This window comes from Crocuta crocuta, unplaced genomic scaffold (assembly GCF_008692635.1).
Source record: "Crocuta crocuta isolate KB4526 unplaced genomic scaffold, BGI_CrCroc_1.0 scaffold204, whole genome shotgun sequence".
NCBI classification, from domain to species: Eukaryota; Metazoa; Chordata; class Mammalia; order Carnivora; family Hyaenidae; genus Crocuta; species Crocuta crocuta.
Window position 1 is genome coordinate 1,474,518 of NW_027529603.1, and position 23,968 is coordinate 1,498,485.

At 43.2% G+C, this 23,968-nt stretch overlaps 2 protein-coding genes across 5 annotated transcripts in view; one reads left to right on the forward strand and one right to left on the reverse strand.

Annotated features, from left to right (window-relative positions):
* UBAP1 (ubiquitin associated protein 1) overlaps positions 1–19,932 on the forward strand; it is a 55,275-nt gene extending 35,343 nt beyond the window's left edge. For all 3 annotated transcript variants that reach the window (XM_077761890.1, XM_077761891.1, XM_077761892.1), the window contains 5 exons: positions 3,501–3,625; positions 7,132–8,067; positions 17,330–17,512; positions 18,188–18,289; positions 18,901–19,932. In XM_077761890.1, the coding sequence (XP_077618016.1) occupies positions 3,501–3,625; positions 7,132–8,067; positions 17,330–17,512; positions 18,188–18,289; positions 18,901–19,041 (1,487 nt within the window). In that variant the 3' untranslated portion in view covers positions 19,042–19,932. The remainder of the gene's footprint in view (positions 1–3,500; positions 3,626–7,131; positions 8,068–17,329; positions 17,513–18,187; positions 18,290–18,900) is intronic.
* Positions 19,933–21,477: 1,545 nt separating this feature from the next.
* The window catches only part of KIF24 (kinesin family member 24), a 73,765-nt gene continuing 71,274 nt past the window's right edge, over positions 21,478–23,968 (reverse strand). For both annotated transcript variants that reach the window (XM_077761889.1, XM_077761888.1), the window contains 2 exons: positions 22,959–23,052; positions 21,478–21,887 (listed from right to left, as the gene is read on the reverse strand). In XM_077761889.1, coding sequence (XP_077618015.1) covers positions 21,747–21,887; positions 22,959–23,052 — 235 coding nt within the window. In that variant the 3' untranslated portion in view covers positions 21,478–21,746. The remainder of the gene's footprint in view (positions 21,888–22,958; positions 23,053–23,968) is intronic.

A 23,968-nucleotide genomic window follows, 5' to 3' on the forward strand; every position in this document is an offset into this window, starting at 1 on the left:
TCAACATATGACCCTGGGATCATGACCTGAGGTAAAATCAAGAGGTAGGTGCTCAGCCAATTGAGCCATCCAAGCGCTTAATCGATTGAGTCATCCAGACACCCCTTAAACGATTTTATTTTTAAGTAATCTCTCCCTTGAGGTCACGAGTTACACACTACACTGACTAAGCCAGCCAGGTGCCCCAATAGAGCTGTTCATTTAAGAAAATTTTGTTTGGGGCCCCTGAATGACTCAGTATCAGGTAAGCTTCTGACTTAGGCTGGAGTCATGATATCAGGGTTTGTGAGTTTGCGTCCTTGTTGGGCTCTGTGCTGACAGCTCAGAGCCTGGTGCCTGCTTCAGATTCAGTCTCTCTCTCTTTGCCCCTCCCCCGATCACACGCATGTGCTCTCTCTCAAATAAAAGTAAAACATTTAAAAAAATTTGCTAGTTTTTATATACTTGTATATCATATATGCTTATACCTTATGAGTAGGAATTTTTCAGAGTGTGTGTTATATAATTAACCTACTTTGAATGAGTAAACATTCTTTTTTTTTTAATGTTTAGTTTTGAGGAACGGGGAGAGGAAGGGAGAGAGGAGATGAAGGATCTGAAGTGGGCTTTGGGGTGCTGATAAGAGAGAGCCTGATGCAAAGCTTGAACTTATGAACTGTGAGATCATGACCTGTGCCATATGGAAGTTGGGTATTTCACTGACTGAGCTACCCAGGCTCCCCCGAATGAATAAACATTGTTAAACAAAAGACTTAATTTTGTGATGGTTAGTTTGACTGTAAATCTTTTCAGTGCTTCTTAGAAAATGGTAGTTTCAACTTTGTTTCCAGTTAATCAGGACACTAGCTAAAGTTAAAATTTAACTTTCAGTAAAATTTGAGCATCTGTGTTCATGGAGGGCAGATAAAAAATTTATTATTTATTAGAGACCAGGGGAGAGGGGCAGGGGGAGAGAGAATCTTAAACAGGCTCCACATTTTGCAGAGTCCGACATGAGGCTCAATCCTGTGATCCTGGGATCATGACCTAAGCTGAAATCAAGAGTCAACTGGCTGAGTCACCCAGATGCCCCTCCCCCCCGTTTTTAAAATTAGATAAAACTTTCCTTTTAATTTCTGTAATGTAAAGAATTTTGTAATTGACAGAGTTTTAGTGTTGTAACCAATACTTGGTTTTGTTGTCAAGCTGTGATGATACCTGATACTTTTTTAAGGGGGTCGGGGTACCTGGTACATTTTTGTGACTAGCCTTGCCAGTTTCGGTAAATCACTTTGAATTTTAATAAGTATTAATTGAATGTGAGTTAGCATGGAGGTGAGAGTTAAATATGAAAGAAGTATAAGACCATGTATTCTTTGTTTTTTATTTTATTGAACATGAGTTCTGCCAGATCTTACTCTGAGATTGGGAGGTGTAAATATGAAACATTTTTATCTGTTCTTAAGGGACACTCAGATTCTGACTCACAGTCTCTAGGCAAAGTACGACTGAACACAGTCGTACAGCCTGAGGTGCTGGTATAAACTGGGTGTTCTGAGATTGAAAAGGGAGTTGTAAAGGTCATTCTTAAAGGACTAGAAATAAGTTAAAAAAAAAAGGGGGGGGGAGGTTGGGAATGTGACAGGCATTGCCATCTGAGAAAACAGTACTTTTAAAATTATGACCCACTAGGAAACTATTCCCTAGAAAAATTGTTAAGTTGGACACAGTTGTGAATTTATTTTGCTAGCTGAGTGGGAGATACATAAAGTGTTTTAATTCTGGCTAGAAGATATGTTAGAGACTCTAGCCCCCACAGGTGGGAGCAGGGACCTTCTTCCTGATGGAGGGTTTGAGGTGTATCAGAGCAGTATTTACCTCAGGAAATGGGAATGATGACCAGATTACAAATATATCTTGAGCTTGTTAAGTCTTGAAATATTTTAGTTTTTAGAAAGGGAGAGAAGGCATCTTCATGGAAGAGGTGGAATTGTCTTATTCTGTCCAAGAGCATTCAAAAAAATATACTAGTGTCTAGTGCAAGGCCCAGAAACAATCCTTATAGCTACTAACAGTGAAAAAGCAGAGTTAATTTTATCAACTGTTTCATTGTCCATGATGGTGCTGCCAGTAAGTTGTCCCCAAACCTGGTTCAGAAAAGAAACCATGTACAATTTGGAGTGTATAGCTAGTGAGAGTTTCATACAAGAGCCACTTTCTTTTTGTTTAACTCTATAAATCAGTGATAATGTCTTGGTCTTTCTGTTTGATTTAGCTTTTAGGCAGAGAACCTTTAGGGAGTTAAAGCAGTTCAGTATATGGCTTATGTCTCCTGATAATTTTATTTTATTTTTTCCTGATAATCCTATTCTGATTCCATGATCTTGTCTGGTTTTCCTTTTTTCATAAGTGCTGTGGTTCTTTTTTTAATTTTTAATGTTTTATTTATTTTTGAGAGAGGGATAGAGATAGCATGAGCTTGGGAGGGTCAGAGAGAGAGGGAGACACAGAATCTGAAGACAGGCTCCAGGCTCTGAGCTAGCTGTCAGCACAGAGCCTGATGCGGGGCTCGAACCCACGAACCATTGAGATCATGACCTGAGCTGAAGTCGGACGCTCAACCGACTGAGCCACCCAGGAGCCCCTTAAGTGCTGTGGTTCTTAAATATTTCCACATCTGCTCCAGAACAGTCTTAAAAAAAAATGTAGAGTAATTAGTTGTATTAATTAAAAATGATTCTTTTTAAAGTAGAGAAATCTACTTTAAAGTAGAGATTCTTTTGTGGAGGTTCTGTCATTAATTCAGCAGTATTTATGAAGTGCCTAATATGTGTAGGTTTTGCAACGACATCAGTGAATAAAATAGACTTAAATACTTGCCGCAAGGAGCTTACATTCCATTGGGCCAGGTAGACAGTAAATATAATTTTAAAATGAATAATATGTTAGAAGGTACTAAGTGCTGTGGAAGAAAAGATAGTAACATGGGAGTACTGCAGTGAGGGTCATGTAGGAATTTTAAATAGGATGGTCAGAGTAAGCTTCACTGAGAAAAGTGACATTTGAACAAAGACTTGAAGGAGGCATAGGAATAAGCATGTGGATATATAAGGGAAGAACATTCCAGATAAAGGGAGCAGCCACAGTAGAATTTTTGAGGTAGGTTTGACCCTGTCATGGTTGAGGAACAGATTATCACCTTGATTTAGTGCAGTTAGAGGTGACAAACAGTGGAGGGCAGAGGAATAGATGGCTTTGGGGGAGGCCTTTTAGGCTTCTGTGAGTATTTTGGCTCTTTCTCTAAGTATAATTGAAAATAAACCCTAATACCATCAAGTAGGCTCAGGTAGGATTTCCTCCCTGCACAGAGATCTAGGGTGAGGAGAAGGTAAGCAGTCAGAGAAGCAACTCTCTTCTAGTTTTAGGTTGGCATAAATTATTGTTGTATCCTAGATGTAAGATTATAGCAAAACAATAATAAAGTTTTTTGCTGATATTTTCTACTTTATTTTTGATTGTAGGGACTTTCAGTTACCTTGATGATGTCCCATTTAAGATAGGAGACAAATTCAAAACACCAGCTAAAGTTGGTCTACCTATTGGCTTCTCCTTGCCTGATTGTTTGCAGGTTGTCAGAGAAGTACAGGTAAGTGGTGATTTTTAGTTAAAGTTTAATGCATTTAAAAGTTTAAAGAGTAAGAATTTAAAGTTTAAAGAGTGAAATAGGAAAAAAAATTCTCTTATCTCTTATTTGTATTTTTTATAGCAACTGTTACTGCATGGCTCACATTGTCTTTCTCACACACACACATATATTTATATATCTGTTACAAACTTCCTACAATCTATTGGACTGTGTATTCCTGGGATTCTGTGCCTTGTCCGAAACCAATCCACATTGCCCATCTGACTTGTTCATTCACCTCTTTTCCTTCTCTCTTTTGATGTCCTCATTATCTTCTTGGTCACTGAAATTAGGTGATAGTTTTCTCTCTGCTGTGTCTCTCACCTTTACCATCCCATTCATCCTTAACCTTATTTTTTCACCTGGACTATTGCAACAGCCTCTTTAATTGGACCCTCTGCTTGCAGAATTTTTAAAAATTTTCCATATTGTCTCTAGAATAATACTACTAAGATAAAGTTTCAAATTGTCACATCCCTGTTAAAAAAACAAAACAAAAAACTTACACTGGTTCACCGGTCCTTATTGGATCAAGTGTAGACATAAGGTTGTGTAAAGCACTTGAGCTCATTATCTCCTCCATGTCTCCTCCAAACCAGGTTACTACCAATTCATTGAATATACCGTTGTATATTACCTGTCTGTACTGTTTTTTTCTCATGAGCTTTTAACTCCACTTCGAGTATTTTCCTCTTTTCTCACTGTGCTAAAAGCTGTCTACCTGTTAAAATCTATTCTTCCCGACTGCTTAAATGCCATCTCCTCAATAGCTTCTTTCTCAGTCCTGTCATCTTTAAAGCTCAGTTAGATATCAATGTTGAAAGCAGCAAATAGCCTTATGTTTTGTGACTTCCCTTCTTTCTTTAGTACACAGTTATTGAATGCCTGCTTTTGAGCATTGCTCCACTAGGCCTGGGGATAGAGATAAATACCTTAATTACTGTCCTCAAGGAGCTTACAGAAAGAGTCACATGGGAAAACAGAGTACAGTAGCCATCAAACACTTCTTCCTGTGACTTAAGATTTTAAAAAATATAACTTTCTTGCAAAGGAGTTTTGTTTCTGGGGGATTCTCTAAGGCACCACCGTGTTACTCTAAGAAATAGTTATCTTCCAGTCTAAATGCAGTGAGTAGTTATAATGGGAGAACTATAGTTACATTTTTTAAAATAATAGCTTTATCATGATATCCATATACCTTGAAATTTGCCTTTTTAGGTTTGCACATAAGTGGTTTTTAGTATATTTATAGTGTATAATCATCATTACTGTCTTTAATTCCCCAGTACTTTCATCCCCCGAAAAGAATCCCCAGTACTTTCATCCCCCAAAAAGAAATGCAGTGCCCATTAACAGTCACTCCCTCTTGCCCTAGCCCCTGGAGACCACTAAATCTACTTTGTCTTTATGGATTTGCCTATATTGGACATGTCATATATATGGAATAATATAACAGACAGTCTTTTGTGATTGACTCTTTTCCTTTAGCATAATGTTTTCAAGGCTTATCCTTGTGTATTATCATGTGTAATGAATGAAATGTTGGTACATAATTCAATTTTATGGCTTAATAATGTTCCATTGTATTGATAACACTACATTTTGTTTTTCCATTCGTGATAGACATTTTGGTGGTTTTCACTTTTTGTTTATTATAAATAATGCTGGTGTGAACATTTGTATATTAGTTTTTGTATGGACATATTCTTTCAGTTTCAGTTTCAGTTTTCAGTTTTCTTGGGTGTATAAGTGGAATTGCTGGGTTGTCATATGGTAACTACATTTAACCTTTTGGGGAACCACCAGACTATTTTCCCAAGTGGTGGCACCATTTTACAGTCCCACCCACAGTGCATGAGAGTTCCAATTTGTCCATATCCTTGCCAGCTTTTTTATCTGTCTTTTTGGTTATATACATCTTTGGGGTTTACAGTGGTCTCTTATTGTGGTTTTGATGTGTATTTCCTTAATTGCTAATAATATTGAATATCTTACATATTCTTGAGATCAAGAATCATGTTTTACTGACTGAGCCAGCCAGATGCCCAAGGGTATAAACAACCTCTCCTCTCCTCTCCTCTCCTCCCCTCTCCTCCCCTCCTAAAAGAAAAATTTTTTTAAAGTAACCTCTACATCCAGCATGGGGGTTGAGATCAAGAATCATATGTTTTACTGACTGAGCCAGCCAGGTGCCCGAGGGTATAAACAACCTTCTTGACATGTACATTTCCAGGCTTCTCTTGTGTTTTTGAAGGGGGATGGATGACCAGAGGCACTTTATTGTGTTTCTTGTACTCTAAAACTATTGTCTGGTCATGTAGGCCCTTCTCCTCTCCATCCCTGTTTTTTATCTCTGCAGCCTTGAATGTGCACACAGACATTGTGTAATTCTGAGGCTTTAGAGTGAACATCAAAAGTTTTGTTTTCTCCTATCCAAGGTGAATTTTGTTTTATGTAATAAGTGTATTTTTTCCCCAAGTCTGCAATTGGAAAATTTTGTAAAGTGAGATATACTTGAAGGTACTGTTAAGGAACCAACCATGAAGTGTGAATCCTTATGTAGTTTGCACTGTAAAATCCTGATTTGAATATTTTTAGATTTCTTAATAAGGAGTTTTCCTGTATTTAGAGTACAATCTGTTCATTATAACTTAATAGGTAGTTTAAGAAGATAGAATCTATAGTCAAATTGCGTGGATTCATATCCATGCTCTACCACTTACCAGCTTTATGACGTTGAGCAAGGCTCTTGTAAAGTGAGGGTAACAATAGTACCTGCTTTAAAGGGTTATTTAAAAGATCTAGAGTTAATACATACTAAATGCTTAGAATCTTGCATGGTACCTGGTAAGTGCTTCTTAAATGTTAGGGGCTGTTATTGAGCACAGGATTTATGTAGGGCATTGTGCTAGATAATAGACTCTAAGAGGGTCTAAAGCCCAGTAGCTGCCCACAAGAGTTTTGTGATATTGTTGGGGAAAATGTTTAGGAAAAAATTAAAGATTAAATCTTTATTTGGTCACTTGTGCTTGGCATCACACGATAGAGATGGATGCTATGTAAGAGTTCAGAGGAAGGAACAAGCCATCAGGAAAGCTTCAGAAGTGGCCATTGAGGTCCGCCTAGGCCATCAATGAAGAATTCTAGAAAGGGAAATGATCTCAGAGGAGAGAAGGAAGGGAAGTACTTGGCAAGGTACCTTTGGCAGGGCATATAGGATTAGAGGTGGTGGAAACTCTTTCTAGTTCTTTTCTAGATGTAATCTGGGAGTGTAGTTTGATTAAACCACGTAAGGAGATTAGGAAGCCTTAGTTTTCCTGACTGGGGATGGCCCCATACACCTTAAATACTGCCTAGCATGGATCTCTTATGCTGGTATGAGGAAGAAGTGAATTCTCTGGAGGAATTGAGTTGGGAGGGCAGTCACCTGGGTTCACATCTCCTTTCTCTGCTGTATATTTTTGCAGTATGACTTCTCCTTGGAAAAGAAAACTATTGAGTGGGCTGAAGATATTAAGAAAATCCAAGAAGCCCAGCGGGAAGCAGAACGTAAAGCTGATGAAATAGAAGCTAAAGTGAATTCTAAGAGTGGCCCAGAGGGCGACAGCAAAATGAGCTTCTCCAAGACTCACAGTACAGCCACAATGCCACCTCCTATTAACCCCATCCTTGCCAGCTTACAGCACAACAGCATCCTCACCCCTACTCGGGTCAGCAGCAGTGCCACGAAACAGAAGGTTCTCAGCCCACCCCATACAAAGGCAGATTTCAATCCTGCTGACTTTGAGTGTGAAGAAGACCCATTTGATAATCTGGAGTTAAAAACTATCGATGAGAAGGAAGAGCTGAGAAACATTCTGGTAGGAACCACTGGACCGATCATGGCTCAGTTATTGGACAATAACTTGCCCAGAGGAGGCTCTGGGTCTGTGTTACAGGATGAGGAGGTCCTGGCATCCCTGGAGCGGGCAACCCTAGATATCAAGCCTCTTCACAAACCCAATGGCTTTATAACCTTACCACAGTTGGGCAACTGTGAAAAGATGTCGCTGTCTTCCAAAGTGTCCCTCCCCCCTATTCCTGCAGTAAGCAATATCAAATCCCTGTCCTTTCCCAAACTTGACTCTGATGATAGCAATCAGAAGACAGCCAAGCTGGCAAGCACTTTCCATAGCACATCCTGCCTCCGCAATGGCACCTTCCGGAATTCCCTAAAGCCTTCCACCCAAAGCAGTGCCAGTGAGCTCAATGGGCATCATACTCTTGGGCTTTCAGCTTTGAACTTAGACAGTGGCACAGAGGTGCCAACCCTTACTCCCTCAGATCTGATCTCCCAGATGCCTTCCCTCTCTGTCTTGTCTGTGTGCACAGAAGAATCATCACCTCCAAATACAGGTCCCACGGTAAGCCTTTTAAATCCCTCTGGGGGAAAAATTTTCTTCGAATTAGAGTTCCAAAGATTTCCAAATTCTTTTTTTTCCTCAATGTTTATTTTTGAGAGGGAAGGAGAGACAGCATTAGTGGGGGAGGGGCAGAGAGAGGGAGACAGGATCAGAATTTGGCTCTGCACTGACAGCAGAGAGCCAGATGTGGGGCTCGAACTCACAAACTGCAAAATCATGCTCTGAGCTGAAGTTGGATACTCAACCGACTGAGCCACCCAGGAGTCCCTAAAGATTTCTAAATTCTACCTAACAGTTGCCACCTCACATTCTTCTATTTAAGGTTTAGGAGAAGATGGGGGCATGGCTGTATGGAGTTTGCTTATGTATGTTCTGGTTATTTTCCTGAGGTCAAAGGAGCATTAGCTTTGCACCTAGGCTGATTAATGTTCGCTTGTTCCTACTTTACTTTGAAGCTTTACTTCAGAAAGATAATGTATATCAACGCATGAATGGTGTTTTCTTTTTTTTTTTTTTAATTTTTTTTTTAATGTTTTTTATTTATTTCTAGGAGAGAGAGAGAGAGACAGCATGAGCAGGGGAGGGTCAGAGAGAGAGGGAGTCACAGACTGAAACAGGCTCCAGGCTCTGAGCTGACAGTCAGCACAGAGCCCGATGCGGGGCTCGAACCCACGAACCGCGAGATCATGACCTAAGCGAAAGTTGGACGCTTAACTGACTAAGCCACCCAGGTGCCCCCGCATGAATGGTGTTTTCTGATTAATTACTTTGTTTCTTTCTCTGCTGCCTTTTTAAAAAAGGCTTTCTTTGTAACTATTTACTTTTCCCTACTTTATTCATTTTTTGAAGGTTGCTTGGTACTCCTCATATCTTCTCCCTGCTTTCCTCTTTCTTCATCTCATTTTGCCTAGAAAGTTGGTTCTTTTGTGTACTATAATTTACCTGACTTGGGGTTATGATTCTTCAGACTGCTTGGTGACTTAGTAACTGGGACATAATTTGAATTGGAAGTCTGAGCAAAATTTGTCACTTTTAAACCTGCAGATTAAAATTTTTTTTTAATTTAGGGGTGCCTGGGTGGCTTAGTTGGTTGGGCNAATCCAGGGATCATCACCTGAGCTGAAATCAAGAGTCAGATGCTCGACTGAGCCACTCAGGTGCCCCCAAAACCTGCAGATTTAAATCCTGCAATCCCTTTTTTTTTTTCTTTTTTGGCTCACTACTGAACATTGTGCAGTTTTCTCCAAAGGGAGGGAGAGGGAAAGGTTGGAATTTGGATTAGTGTTGAAAGATGGATTAATGACAAAAGTTGCAACTTGTATTACCCTAAAGAAAATCTTGATTTTGTCATACTCAAAAAAGTTGCAAGTCCTTTGTCATAAAGTGTAGGCTTAGCTTTTGATGTGGTTTCAAGCAGCACAGAACAATACATTATTGCATTCTAGAATAGAAATCTTTAAGTCCAAGAACTTTTTGCTGTACCAGCTCACAGATGTTTTAAATGACAGCATACCAAGAGACTATATAGAGCCAGAGAGGATTGCTGATTATATTGGTGGGTTATCTAGAGATCATAATAAGCTTGGTATTAGCTGGGAGAAAGAGCCTTGGCCTGCTTTACAGTTAGTGCCTAAAGTTTTAGCAGTTGCATTCTTGGTAAATGATTGTCTCTGTGAGTGCTTCCACTGTCATAAAACTCACTATTGTTTATAAACTTCCATAGACCTTGTCTCAGATAAACTTTTTTTTTTTAAAGATTTTATTTTTTAAGTAATTCTCTGTACTCATTGTGGGGCTCGAATCCACAACCCTGAGATCGAGTCACATGCTCCACTGACAGCCTGCCAGGCATCCCCTGTTCCAGATAAACTTGTGCATGACACTCTAGTGTTAGCTCCTAGGAATGGGCTTCATCCTAATTCCTCCTGGTCAGTTTTTGGGCCCTGGTTAGCAGGATACTCTTCATGACTCAGTGTATGCTTTGGAGAAATTAAAAGCACTCTGGGAAAGATTAGGGATCATCAGCCTCAAGTCCCCCACACCCCTTAAAATTACAGTGACCATTTAGAGACCAAAGCTGATAAACTGGTTCTCAAACCAGAACACCAGTCATTCTTTGACCCACCTGATTGTGGAGTTTCTTTTGGGCCCATCCATTTCAAGGTGGGAAGGGGACCTGCTTTATGCCGGCTTTATGTTGGGATTTTCTGCCTTCAAGGGACGGATAAACAGAGCTGAAGTTCTGGTGTGTTTCTAAGGAAGTCATGGCCCTATCCCCAAGAAGCGAAGCCTGGTTTCCATCCTGGCCGTCTGTCTTATTGTGAGTTTTCAAGGCCCATGGTGGAAACTTTTCCCAGTGAACAAAGCACTTCTCTTGAAGATAGTGACTTGAGGATGGGGGGAGTGGAGGAAGGGGGTGGTTAACTGGACTGTATACACCGTTTACATAGGAACTCAGGGAAGTGTTCTTGGAATTTGGTTCTTGTTGGCTATTTTAGGCCTAATGTTTGGGTCTCACTTTTCAGATTCTGATCCATGTTTTAGTGTTTATATAAACTAATCTTAGAAGTTGAGAATCCATGGGATTGTCTCCAGAAGAAAAATCTTGTAATGTGCCCTTCTTTTGAGACCGGCACGGAACTCCCTGACCTAGCCCTAGCCATTCTTTTCTCACTGCATGTCAGCCTTTTGTGGGCCTAGCTCTGCTCATTGGTTAGTCTCACTGTGCCATTGGGGTTCTCTTTCTCCAGGTATGGATATGTTTCTTACTCTTACACAGTTGCTTCAGTAAAATATTTCTACCCTTTTCCTTATACTTTTGAGTTAATGAATTTACTAATTTGACCATTAAGCATTAAAGCAGTGCCAGTTTGCTTTGAAAGTGTATTTTATTTTATTATTTTAAAAAAATATTTGAGGGGCGCCTGGGTGGCTTAGTCGGTTGGGCGTCCGACTTTCGCTTAGGTCATGATCTCGCGGTTCGTGGGTTCGAGCCCCGCGTCGGGCTCTGTGCTGACTGCCAGCTCAGAGCCTGGAGCCTCTTTCAGAGTCTGACTCCCTCTCTCTCTGACCCTCCCCTGCTCACGCTGTCTCTCTCTCTCTCTCCTAGAAATAAATAAAACATTAAAAAAAAATATTTGAGTGTGCGAGCCAGTGGGAGTGGGGCGGAGATGGAGAAAGAGAATCCCAAGCAGGCTCTGTGCTTTCAGCAGTGTGAACTGTGAGGTCATCATCTGAGCCAAAAGCAAGAGTCAGATGCTTAACTGACTGAGCCATCTGGGTGTCCCCCAGAAATGTATTAAAATTTTTCTTGATATATAGACTCTCTTAGCTTTTATGTGTTCAAATCTGTTTATCATTTCTTCTGTTGCCATTGCTTTAATACTTACAAGTCCTTCTGTTAACTCTAGAAATTTTTTTAAATGTTTATTTTTGAGGGGGGAGGAGAGAGAGAGGGAGAGAATGAATGAACATGAGTGGGGGAGGGTCAGAGAGAGAGACGTAGACACAGAATCCGAAGCAGGCTCCAGGCTCTGAGCTGTCAGCACAGAGAACGATGTGGTGCTCGAACTCGGGAATGGCAAGATCATGACCTAGGCCGAAGTCAGATGCTCAACCAACTGAACCACCCAGGTGCCCCTAAATGAATTTATTTTTATCAAAGTAATATGAGCACATTTTAATTGAGTCACACTTATTTATTATTTTTTTAATGTTTATATTAGAGAGAGAGAGAGATGGAGTGTGAGCTTGGGAGGGACAGCGAGGGGGACCTAGAATCTGAAGCACGCTCCAGAAGCTGACGTCAGAAGCTGACGTTCTGAGCTGTCAGCACAGAACCTGATGTGGTGCTCAAACTCATGAACTGTGAGATCATGACCTGAGCTAGTCAGACGCTTAACCGACTGAGCCACCCAGGTGCCCCTCTAGGTTTTTTTTTTTTTAAGTTTGAGAAAAAGAGAGTGGGTGTGTGTGTGTGCATGAATGAGTTGGGGAAGGGCAGAGAGGAGAGTGAGAACCCCAAGCATGCTCTGCACTGTCAGTGGGGAGCCTGATGGCTTGATTTCATGAACTGTGAGATCATGCATGACGTGAGCAGAAATGAAGAGTTGGACGCTTTAATCGACTAAGCCACCCAGGTGCCCTGTTTATTTTAAATTATTTGGTTATTTATTTAGGTAATTTCTACACCCAGTGTAAGGCTGTAACGCATGACCCTAAAGTCAGTCACATGCTGTAGGAACTGAGCCAGCCAGGCACCCCAGTCAAGTCACATTGAAAAACAGTAGCTCCTCGCGTCACTGCTCCCCAACTCCAGTTTTACTTCCTTTAGTCAGGCACTTTTGACTCTTAAAGCTATTTCTGCTGGGATTTATCTATGTGTTTCTAAATAAAGTGCTTATGTTGCTTTTTCTAAATTAATTTTATTTTACTCTTTCTTTGTAAATGTTTTTGAGAGAGCATAAGTGGGGGAGGGGCAGGGAGGGAGACAGAGGATCTGAAGCTGATTCTGTGCTGAAAGCAGTGAGCCTGTTGTGGGGCTCGAATTCACAAACCACGAGATTATGACCTGAGCCAAATTTGGACACTCAGCTGACTGAGCCACCCAGGTGCCCCCTAACATTATCAATTTTAGACAGTTTTATACTTCTTGTTACAGCTGAGGATTTGGCTTTTATAGTAGCTCCTCCACCTCCTTCCTGTAGCTTCCATCATAAATACATCACAAATCTTGGTAAATTAATGGTGCTGTTCACATTATTATGATTGGGTAAATATTGTTAAGTTCAGATACTGTATTGTGATTTTTTAAAATTTTGTAGCTTTTTCTCATAAATGACCACTTAAATTCACAGTTTAGGGCAGTTGACTTGCTCAGTTGGTGAGGCATGTGACTCTTGATCTTGGGATTGTGATTTCAAGCCCACATTGGGGGTAAAGAATTAAAAAAAGTCACAGTACAAAAAAAAATTTTTTTAATGTTTATTTTTGAGAGAGAGAGCATGAGCAGGGTAGGGTCAGAGAGAGAGGGAGACACAGAATGTGAAGCAAGCTCCAGGCTCTGAGCTGTCAGCACAGAGCCCAATGTGGGGTTTGAACCCACGAACTGTGAGATCATGACCTGAGCTGAAGTCAGATGCTTAACTGACTGAGCCACCCAGGTGCCCCTCACAGTACAAAATTTTTAAGAAATAAATTTTTTTAAGTTTTCTCTACTCCCAGCCTGGGGCTCGAACTCACATGCCCTATGGACTGAGCCAGTCAGGTGCCCCTGCATAGTTTCTTTGTACTTGTTGCCAGTTTTGTCCAAATGCTCCAAGAGAACCATCGGAGACTTAATGATAATTTTCCCATTCAGACACATCCAAATATACCAGGAAACCTGTCAGTTTTGAGTCCTTGAGTATCCAGAAACGTTTTAATTTTAACCTTATGTGTGAATAATAGTTTGGATGGATTTAGATATCTTAGTTGATCATTTTCCTTTAAGAATTTTCAAGACATTGTTCCTTCTCTTTTTCAAGAAATTTTATTGAAGTATAAGCTCCATTGATTACTAGCATTCTTGTGCTTCTCTGTTTTACCAACTACCACCTGCTCAAATAGCTTTTGGGATCTTATTTCTGGAGATTTGAAGTTTACTAATGGTGTGCTGTGCCTTGTTCATTAATTGTGCTGCTAGGCTCTCCTGAATCCTTTCATAAGGCTCAGCTCAGTTTTAAAAATCCAAGATTTAAAAAAAAATTAAACCCAAGTTAATTAACATATAGTGTAATAAGGATTTCAGGAATAGAATCTAGTGATTTATCATTTATATATAACACCTGGTGGTTATCCCAACAAGTACCTTCCTTAATGCCCATAGCCCATCTAGCCTATCCCTCTACCCAACACCCCACCAGCAACTTAAGTTTGTTCTTTGTATTTAAGAGTCTCTGTGGCTTGTCTCCCTGTTTTTATCTTATTTTTGCTTCCCTTCCCCTATGTTCATCTGTTTTGTTTCTTAAATTACACATATGAGTGAAATCACATATTTGTTTTTCTCTGACTTATTTTGCTTAGCATAATACACTCTGGTTCCATCCATGTTGTTGCAGATGGTAAGAGTTCATTCCTTTTGATCGCTGAGTAATATTCCATTGAATATGTATACCACATCTTTATCTGTTCATCAGTCGATGGACATTTGGGCTCTTTCCATACTTTGGCTGTTGGTTAGTAGTGCTGCTATATTGGGGTTCGAACCAGCATTTTTGTATCCTTTGGATAAATACCTAGTAGTGCAATTGCTGGGTCATAGGGTAGTTCTACTTTTAATTTTTTTGAGAAATCTCCATACTGTTTTCCAGAGTGGATGTACCAGTTTGCATTCCCACCAGTAGTGCGGAAGAGTTTCTCTTTCTCCGCATCCTCGCCAACATCTGTTGTTTGAGATCTTTTTTCTTTTATTAATATTTTCTGTTTTCTCTTTTTCTGGAATTCCTATAACTGGATGTTGGACCTCCTTGACTGTTGTTCTAATGTAGTAGCCTTTTGTTTCCTTTTTTTTTTTTCTTTAAAAGAGTAGACTTTTTTACTTTTTATTTTTAAAGTAATCTATACCCAGTATGGTGCTCTAAGAGTCACATGCTGCTACCGCCTGAGCCAGCAGGTGCCCCTTAATCTCTTTGTCTTTATGTTTTACTTTCTGGATATATCCTTTATGATCTTTTTTTTTTTTTTTTTTTTTAATGTTTTATTTATTTTTGAGAGACAGAGCATGAGCAGGTAAGAGGCAGAGAGAGAGGGAGACAGAATCTGAAGCAGGCTTCAGGCTCTGAGCTGTCAGCACAGAGCCCGACTTCGGGCTCGAACTCACAAACTGTGAGATTGTGACCTGAGCCAAAGTCAGACGCTACCCAGGCACCCCTATTCTTGACTATCTTATGATCATTTTTTTTAAAATCTCACAATCTTTTAAATAAAATTTTACTTTATCATAGTTTAAATTTCCAACTACTTTGTCTATTCTCTTTTGGTTTGCTGTCTCTGGCTTTCTATTCACAATTAAGAGTGAGGCACTTAAAAAAATCAACGGGGGGGGGAATGTGTGTGTTGGGGTGTACTTGCCAATCACTAAGATTTGCTGTAGCTCTAAGGTTAGTAGACTTTGGGGGGCTCTGCAAAATGTCAATATATGAAGGTTTTGAGGGCTTATAGTTTCACCTGAGAATTCTCCTTGATGGTCAAGGAAGGTTGGGGAAGGCTGGTGTGTAGACTTTTTACTTAAATTCCCCTTTTGGTTCTTATAGCTCATTTTGTCACATACCATCCCTTGTATCCATAATTTAGTCCTAGAGACTGAACCTTCTACCGCCCGAAGAGGATGAGGGTCAGATGGGGAAGGTTTTATCACTCAAATCACTCACTTTGTGTCCTTACCTTATCCCAACAGTACCTGGCGCTTCCACATGCTGAACCCCCCCTCAGGAGTTTTGAAGTGCTGGTGGACTGACTCTCCTTTCTCCCACTTACTTATAACTTCATTGCTTCTGCTAGCATTCCATGTTCTAAAATTTCATTGAAATATATTGTCCACTGCTGTTTCTTCTTTCTTTGACCTTAAAGATGAATAGTTTTTTTTTTTTATCACTGTAGTGGGTTTTGGGGAGGGAGAATCACTGTCAATTTATTGTGTTAAATAAAACTCCCCCTTTGAAATCCTAATAGACCAGGATGCCTGGGTGGCTAAGAGCCAACTCTTGATTTCAGCTCAGGTCATGTTCTCACAGTTGTGGGATGGAGCCCTACATCAGGCTCCATACGTGGAGCCTTTTTAAGATTCTCTTTCTCCCTCTCCTTCTGCCCCTCTCTCACTTGCTCTCAAAAAAAGAATCCTAATAGACCTCTGTTTATTCAACAGCTGATGAGCAGGGCCCTGTAAATGCCAAGTCTAAAGCCAGGCCCTGGGTATTCAGAAATACATGTCATGGTAGGGAGCTCGTATTAGCATACTATGATGTGATAAGTACTGTGCCAGCAGTATGACTAAACCCTATTTGGCTGTTGGTGTTCTCAAGCCCAGGTAGGCCCTGCCCCCGAAGAGCAATTATCTTGGGACCTGCAAAGTGTCCATACTGGTTTGATCCAGTCTCTGCCCTGTTGTGACTCCTATAATTTAATGATTGAACCCTATGACTAGGCTGCCAGGGGTGTGCTGTGGGTGAGATGGATAGGAGGAAACAGTGAGCTTTAAGGCCTGTAGTTTTGGCTTTTCCCAGCTGACTTTGAGGAAAGTATCTGGTTATAGCTATTAACTTTGAATGTCTTTATAGGGTAGGGTGGGGGGTTCCCTGCTTCCTAACCACACCCTCCTTCCACCTAAAGGAAGTAAAATTCTGTTGAAATACTTTTCCTAGGCTAAACGGTGACCTTGTCCCACGGTGGTTTGGTCCTGTGGCCTGGGAGTGTGAGCAGCCTTCATTCCTTGGGCCTGAGTCATCAGAAGGGGCAGGAGTTAATTATTGGAATATACCCATCAATCCGACTGAGGTTAAGAGAGTCCTAGGGCATGTAGCAGGCTGCCTGCAGAGCAGTAGAGGCAGGGCCCTAAAGTACACATTCCAGTTCTTGAGGGCCCAGCCTGGTGTGGCTAATAGTCCTTCACTATTGGCAGCTGTAGCAGGGAATTGAAGCCTTGTAGCTTGTGTTGCAGGGCAAAGGTGGAGTGCCCTCAAAGCTCTGAGCCACTGAACTGGCCACACGGGAACGCACTTGCAGTCTCTGCCCAGCCCTAGGATAGAAGTAGGGATAGAGACATTGTTGGGAGTTAGCCCCAGAGTTAGGGGTATCTGAGGTGAATGGACCTTTTAGGACTCTGAGGTACTACAACCTGAGAAAGGGATAATGGAGGCCTGGAAGAAATCATAGCAGCCATCTTGCCATCAGTCCCATGGGCAGCCTCAGAACTTCTCCAATTCAAGCCCAAGGGATTTGAACACAGAAGGGCCTTGGCTTTTATAGTATTTTCTAATTCTGCAGGCTGGGATGAAGGCAGAGGACAGCCCAATTGCAGGTGTCCTCCCAGCTTTTCCTCATCTGGTGCTCCCTTACCCATCTTTAGGATGTCTGGCCAGCATCTGGCCCTTTCTTCCAGGCCAACTGTTTGGGAGTGTGAGAAGTTCCAGAAACAAGTCCCTGGACTTGGCTACTTCGGGGACATGTCTTCTGGGGACCCATTTGTTTCTATTCCTGCCTGATCCTCTGGTTTCTCCACCACCAGGTCACACCTCCTAATTTCTCAATGTCACAAGTGCCCAACACTCCCAGCTGCCCCCAGGCCTATTCTGAACTGCAGACACTGTCCCCCAGTGAGCGGCAGTGTGTGGAGACCGTGGTCAACATGGGCTACTCTTATGAGTGTGTCCTGAGAGCCATGAAGAAGAAAGGAGAGAATATTGAGCAGGTGAGTGGTTGGTTGGCCGGGGTGGGTGGTCAGCCTGGAGAGAGGTCCTAGACCTTTGGGGCTGGAGTAATGTCGCTTGTATCCTAGAGCCCCAGCGTCTTTTCCTGTGAGTTGGCGGGACTCAGCAAATTTTGTTGGGAGAAAGTAGCAGCCTCAGCAGCAGTGTTTCTGCTTTGGGGGCTGCTCTGGGACCTAGGTTGGAGGAAAGCCTTGGGTGCATTGGAGCCATTGGATTGCTCTCTGCCCCTCCTGAGAGGGCACACTAGGCTTGAGATACGGTCTGATGTCCCTCCCAGAAATGTTTGTCCTGTCATAGCTGCCCAGGGTGTTCCAAAATAGGGTATTGGAGTCCTAAACCTTGGCATTGTCTGATTTGGGCTGTTTGTTAGAATATCCTGACCAGGCTGTGGAGTTGACATTCTGGGAGAATGTGAGTCTGCTGTGACAGGAACTCATTTGAAAAATGGCTACTCATGTTTAGAAAGGAATGCCTGCCTGTTCAGCAAATAGTCACTGAGGTCCTGCTGTGTTAGATGCAGTTCACAATACAAAATCAAGTTCTATACAGGATCTAATAGCCAGGTGGGGAGCGGACTTCACCCTTGCTGGCTTGTGCAAGACTCTTGGATAACATAGGCAAGAGTGGCAATAAGTGCTCAAACTTTTTTCTTTAAGATTCTCGACTATCTCTTTGCACATGGACAGCTCTGTGAGAAGGGATTCGACCCTCTTTTAGTGGAAGAGGCTCTGGAAATGCACCAGTGTTCAGAGGAAAAGGTAGGACCTTTGTACTTCATGGGAACCCTCTGGAAAGGAGGGACAAAGTAGTATGTCCTGGCCAAGAACCCCTTTTCCCTAAAAGTGATTACTAGCAGAAGTAGTCAAAATACATGATGTTTTAAATGTCCAGAGAGCATTTGGCTAGTTTGGGTTGTTAGGCTTAATGAAGCTATCAAGCTTCATTTTGGGTTGAAAACTCTAGTCTAGAGTCCCAGGGAATGGAAAGGCGAAATGACCTGGGCAAAAACCCGTACTTCTGGATGACTGGGGAGACTGCTAGTCACTTTGCCCAGCCTGCTCTCTGGCTGTTTCTAGGTTCAGTATCCTGCCTTGATTTGAGTGTGGATTTTGGTTAGTGGGATGCAAATGAGACAGCAGGAACTGGAACTGGGCATAGTTCCTGAAGGATGATGGGCTGTGGCATCAACCTGTCTGCCTTGGCTTCCTCTACAGCCCCCTTATGCTTGTTGGGGAACCGCAGAGAGACTCATGAGACTGACAGAAAAATGCAGACTCCCCCAAGCAGCCCACTGCATACACGTTCATTCCTCTACCTTGCTATGTGGCCAGACCTGTTTCTTCAATCTTTCTTCTCTTCTGTCCCTTAGATGATGGAGTTTCTTCAGTTAATGAGCAAATTTAAGGAAATGGGCTTTGAACTAAAAGACATTAAGGAAGTTCTGCTACTACACAACAACGACCAGGACAATGCTTTGGAAGACCTCATGGCTCGGGCAGGAGCCAGCTGAGACCAGGCACTGCCTAGGCCCTGCCATGGAACCACCCCCGCAGGAGGCCCTGAGGAGCCCATGTGTGGGGAAGGAGAAGGGACACACTTCCCGATTTTCTTTTGGGGGTGGAAGGTCAGGTGTGGAGACTGTGCTTGCCAGTCTCTGAGCTGGGGAGAAAGTAGGGAAGATTTGGGCATGTGAATGCCTCCAGAACTGCCCTGGCTCCTTCCATATTAAATGTATTTGTATTTTGAGAAGTGTCCTTCCCACCTTGGCCCTCCAGAGACTTCCCTGGTCCTTCTGGGGTCTGTACGTCCTCAGCTGAAACCTGGCCCAGCTGCCAAAAGGGGTCAGGGAGAAGGGGTGGGAGGGCCAGACTCAGTGCTGCTTTAGGGCTAGATGCTTCCCTCCCATGCACTGGTGGACTGAACTCGGATCCAGGTTGAGTGCAATTGAAAGGTTCTTCCAGGGTTTTTTTTTTCTTTTAACAAAGTCTTTTAGTGTTACACTGGTTCTGCAATGTCTCTGAGGTGCAAAGAATGCCCTTTTCCCCATGGGGCGCTGAGTTCTTCTGCCAGGCAGTTACCATGCTTCCCTGCCCCAGCCTGTTTCTTTTGGCTTGGTTTGGACCACAGTCCTCTGCTACCCAGGATTTTAGAGCCCCCTGTTCTAGGAAGCAGTTGTTGGTTTAAGAAATCATTGGCCTCTTCCCAGCACATCGAGTGGGGGAGAAACAGGCTGCAATTTAGTAGCCCAGCACTAACTCCACCTCAGTTCTCCTTGGAGAACAGCCTCTCCCTCCAGCCCCCTGCTCTAGAACGACACAATGAGTAACACCTAGTCATAGATCAGTCTCTTTTGTTTGTTTTGTATTATGTTGTTCATCATTAAAGATCTAAATACAAAGGATATACAGTCTTGATGAATCTAAAGTAATTTGCTAACTATTTTGATTCTTCAGAGAACTACTAATAAAAATCTAAAAGGTATGTCCTGCTGTGATAATTTATTGCCAAGTGCTATTTTACTTAGGGGTTGGGGTGTTGGTGATGAAGGGATTCCTGCTTAGATTTGCTGGGCATGAAACAGGAGCTAACCGTTTTCTGTCTTTTTAGTACTTTCTTCCCACTCGAGGCCTTTGGGACCCAGAAGCTGGCCCTGCAGTCTGCCCTGGGTTTTGGTTTGCAGAGGCAGGCCCAGATGAGGATCTATTACAAACCTGATATAGCTCAGTCTCTAGAACAAGGACATATTTCTTCCTGCAGGACAAGGTGAGACAGGCTGACCTTGTGGGGTAGTCACTCAGAAGTGAGGAAGTAACCTTTTCCTTTGAGAAGCATCAGGTATTTATGTGCTGTGCACCACAGGCAGGACTGGATTCGGGCTGTTTGACCTGTTCTCAGTGGTGCCATCGTAGCTGAGAAAGAACTAGATCTCTTCCTCAAATTTCCTGTGTTTATACTTCGTGCCATCCTACAGTCCCTACCTTATGCTCTTGGTTGGGAATGTACTTTTTTTAGTGATCATGTGAGGAGAGACTGCAGAGCCTTTTGGCTAGGAAGCTGGCAAGAGGCTGCCCTCTAGTGCTCAGATCAGGCAAAGGGTGGCAGGGCTGCAGACTTGTTGAAAGCCAGTTAGTGCTTCTACCCTCTTAATTAAGCTCTCCTTTTAAAATGATAAAAAGGTATCCTTTCCCTCTAAGAAACTCAAGATTCACACATTATATTAGTGTCAGGGCCAAGGCTGTGACATGAATCTCAGACCCAGGTGGCCCTAGTAAGTGACGGACCGCTTAGTATTTGTGTTTGTCTTGAGCTTCAGCAAGCAGAACTCACATGAAGGGATGTGTAAAAATTCTGCTTCAGAGTCTCAGATGATTGATTACTGACTGGAGCACTCCGTGCCAAGATACTGCTGAACACAGGCCCTTGAGAGGTAGTGGACAGCCAGGGTGATGTTAGATAAAGTTAACACTAGGAGATGGACTTGCCTGAGCTCCTCCCCTTATTCAGCTTTGCCAGGTGAGGAGTCTCAGGAGCAAGGGTGCTGTTAGGGCTTATAATAGGCCAGTCATCCCAGCATAAGGCAGAGATGGGAAAGGAATAATGCAGTGATGTGAGCACTCTCTTCTATGTCTGAATTGCAGGAAGGGAGGGGAACTGGGGCTATAACGCCTGTCCCATATACCCAACCTAAAGCCCCAAACCAGTCTCCAAGGGCTGATGGGGCAGAGCTCATCCAGCCCACAAGCCACAAGTGTTTTAGGTTTTGGCTAAGTCTTGAAGAACACAATTTAGGTAACAAAGTCCCTGAATTCAGCATGTTTTCTTCCCCAGCTTGTGACCTTTGACCTCTACATTCCCACTGACCCCATCCTCTGAGCCTCAAATTCAGAAACATTTACAAGGTTATTAGACCCAAGTGTTTCCACAGACAAGAGGTCAGTAAGACAAATTCTCTTCTAGCCCCATAGAAAAGGGAGGGGCATATTAAGTGTTTTTTAGGCTGTTCTGTCCTTCCTTACAGATGGCCTTGTGCTTGGAACTGAGGAACAGAGTCTTGGCCCTGAGAGAGGAGCTGGGGCTCAGTCAAGGCCATGTGTGGCTGGGGAAAGGGTAGCCTGAGACCAGGGAGTGGGTCTGGTATTTGCAGGTAGGACCTGGCAAAGGCCCCTTCAGTACAGGCTCCTGAGCTGCCCCCATCACCTTATACTGGGTCTTGTTCTAAGACACCATTGTCCTCTCAGGGGCTGTGGGTGGCCTGTGATAGGCCAGATAGAGCTGAAGCTGGCTCCTCAGACTCTGGATGCACTTGGATTTCAGAGCCATGATTTCATCCAGCTGGGTCACAAAATCTTCAAAATCCTGAGAAAGGAAACAAAGGACAAATGGAGCTTTTGCTTTTGCTGGCCGCCTCTCAGGATCTGCTTTTCTAGTCCCTTCTCTTGCAGGAAGTTTTCAGAGCCTAGGTCCATCCTTCAGCTGGAAAATCTGCAGGATACTCAACTATGGCACAGGGTGAGGCTCCCTTCTCGGCATTTGAGAAACTTTTTTTTTTAAGATTTTATTTTTGAGGGGCACCTGGGTGGCTCAGTCTGTTATGCATCTGGCTCTGGCTCAGGTCATGATATTAACGGTTCATGGGTTTGAGCGTCACATCCGGCTTTGCACTGACAATGCAGAGCCTGCTTGGGATTCTTTCCCCCCCCCACCCAGCTCAAGCTTGCGTTCTCTCTAAGTTAGAAAAAAAAAATTTTACTTTGTTAAAAAAAATTTTTTTAAGTGTTTATTTTTGCGAGGTGGAGGGGGTTAGGGGCAGAGACAGGGTGACATGGAATCGGAAGCCGACTCCAGGCTCTGAGCTGTCAGCACAGGGCCTGATGTGGGGCTCGAGCTCACAAACCACGAGACCATGACCTGAGCTGGTTGGATGCTTAACCTACTGAGCCACCCAGGCGCCCCCAGGATTTTATTTTAAAGTAATCTCTTCCCAATGTGGGGCTCAAACCCATAACCCCAAGATCTAGAGTTGCATGCTCCACTGACTGAACCAGGTAGGCGCCCCTGCATTTGAGCAACTTCTATGAGAGGTATTCTTTCGGACTCAGAGGTGTTTTTGTAAAAGTACCTCTGGTCTCCATGTGGTAGCTTACTTACTATCGTCACAGGGAGGGGTCCTAGCAGGTCAGTAAGAAAGCTGAATGGCAAAGGATAGAGGCTGGAAACATTTTAGCCTGGAAAGAGGGAGTGTAGTACCATCTCCCACTTGTCCTTGCACCCCCTTGAGCTATGTCAGAATGGCAAGAGGCCTAAGGCTTCTTAGAGTAGGACAGCAGACCTTTGCCCCATACATAACTGAAGCAAACAAGGATGACCATCAAACTACCCGCAGGCTAATTCCCAAGAGCCCCTGAGTGTCTAGCCAAGGCCACTTACATTAAGAGTCAACTGGCTCATTAGGGTCTCCTCCTTGAAGCCCAGTTCTGCCATTTCATCCAGCTGTTCCTGGTGTGCTCGGATGACCACCTGTCTGGGAACACCAGAGGGGACTGTGTGATCCTCTGGGCCTTCCATCTCTCCTGGACAACTTTGGAGCTGAGCCTCATTTCCAGGCTAGGAACTGCCTCTGCCCAAAGTGGTTTTGACAAGGGCCAGCTCACCACCACCTCCTCCCTGGTCACCTGTTCTTTTCAGGACTTGTTTAGACACGGAGTATACTGGGAAAGGGGTTTCTCGAGCTGTCCCGTCTCCCCAGCTACACTGAAGGACAGGGATGAGTGCTCTTCTGTACAGGAGCTGTCCATAGCTTCCCTGCCAAAAGGTTCAAGGCTGTGACCACTGGAGGTAGCACACTTTGCACAAGGTAGACCTTGCTGCCTTGCCTGCCATCATCATCTCTCCTCTGTAAAGGGAGTCCAGGGACCAAAGCAGGGGGGTTGAGCTAGAAACTAGAGGATCTACCAGCTCCTCTCACCTGTGCATCTCTGCATGTCATTTTCTTTGTCCATTGCCTTGGCCTGAGCCTAAGCAAGCAGCAGGCACACAGCCGGCCTAGATATCAAGAGCCCTAGCAAAGGGCTGTAGCCTCTGTTCTCACACCCCCACTCTGCCCTCCATCTCCCAGCCTCTAATGCTGAGAGGGGCCCTGCTTGATTCTCTTTGCCTTTTTTCCTCTGTACCTTCTGTCTCATCTCTTTCTGTTGCACCATCCACAGCATCCTTTGGGGAAAGCAACACAAATCACTAGTCCTTCTGTTTTTGACCATCACCATTTTGGAAGGTGCCCAGCCTGTCTTGGTTCTGGGGGCACAAAGCTACAGCTGTTGTGTCCCTGGGCAGCACTTCAGGAACACAGACCCGACAGAATGAAGAGGATTCTGAACTCCGCACAGGTGACAGATCCTCCCTTCTCTCACTCAAGTCCCAGACTCAGGGTTCATCCACCC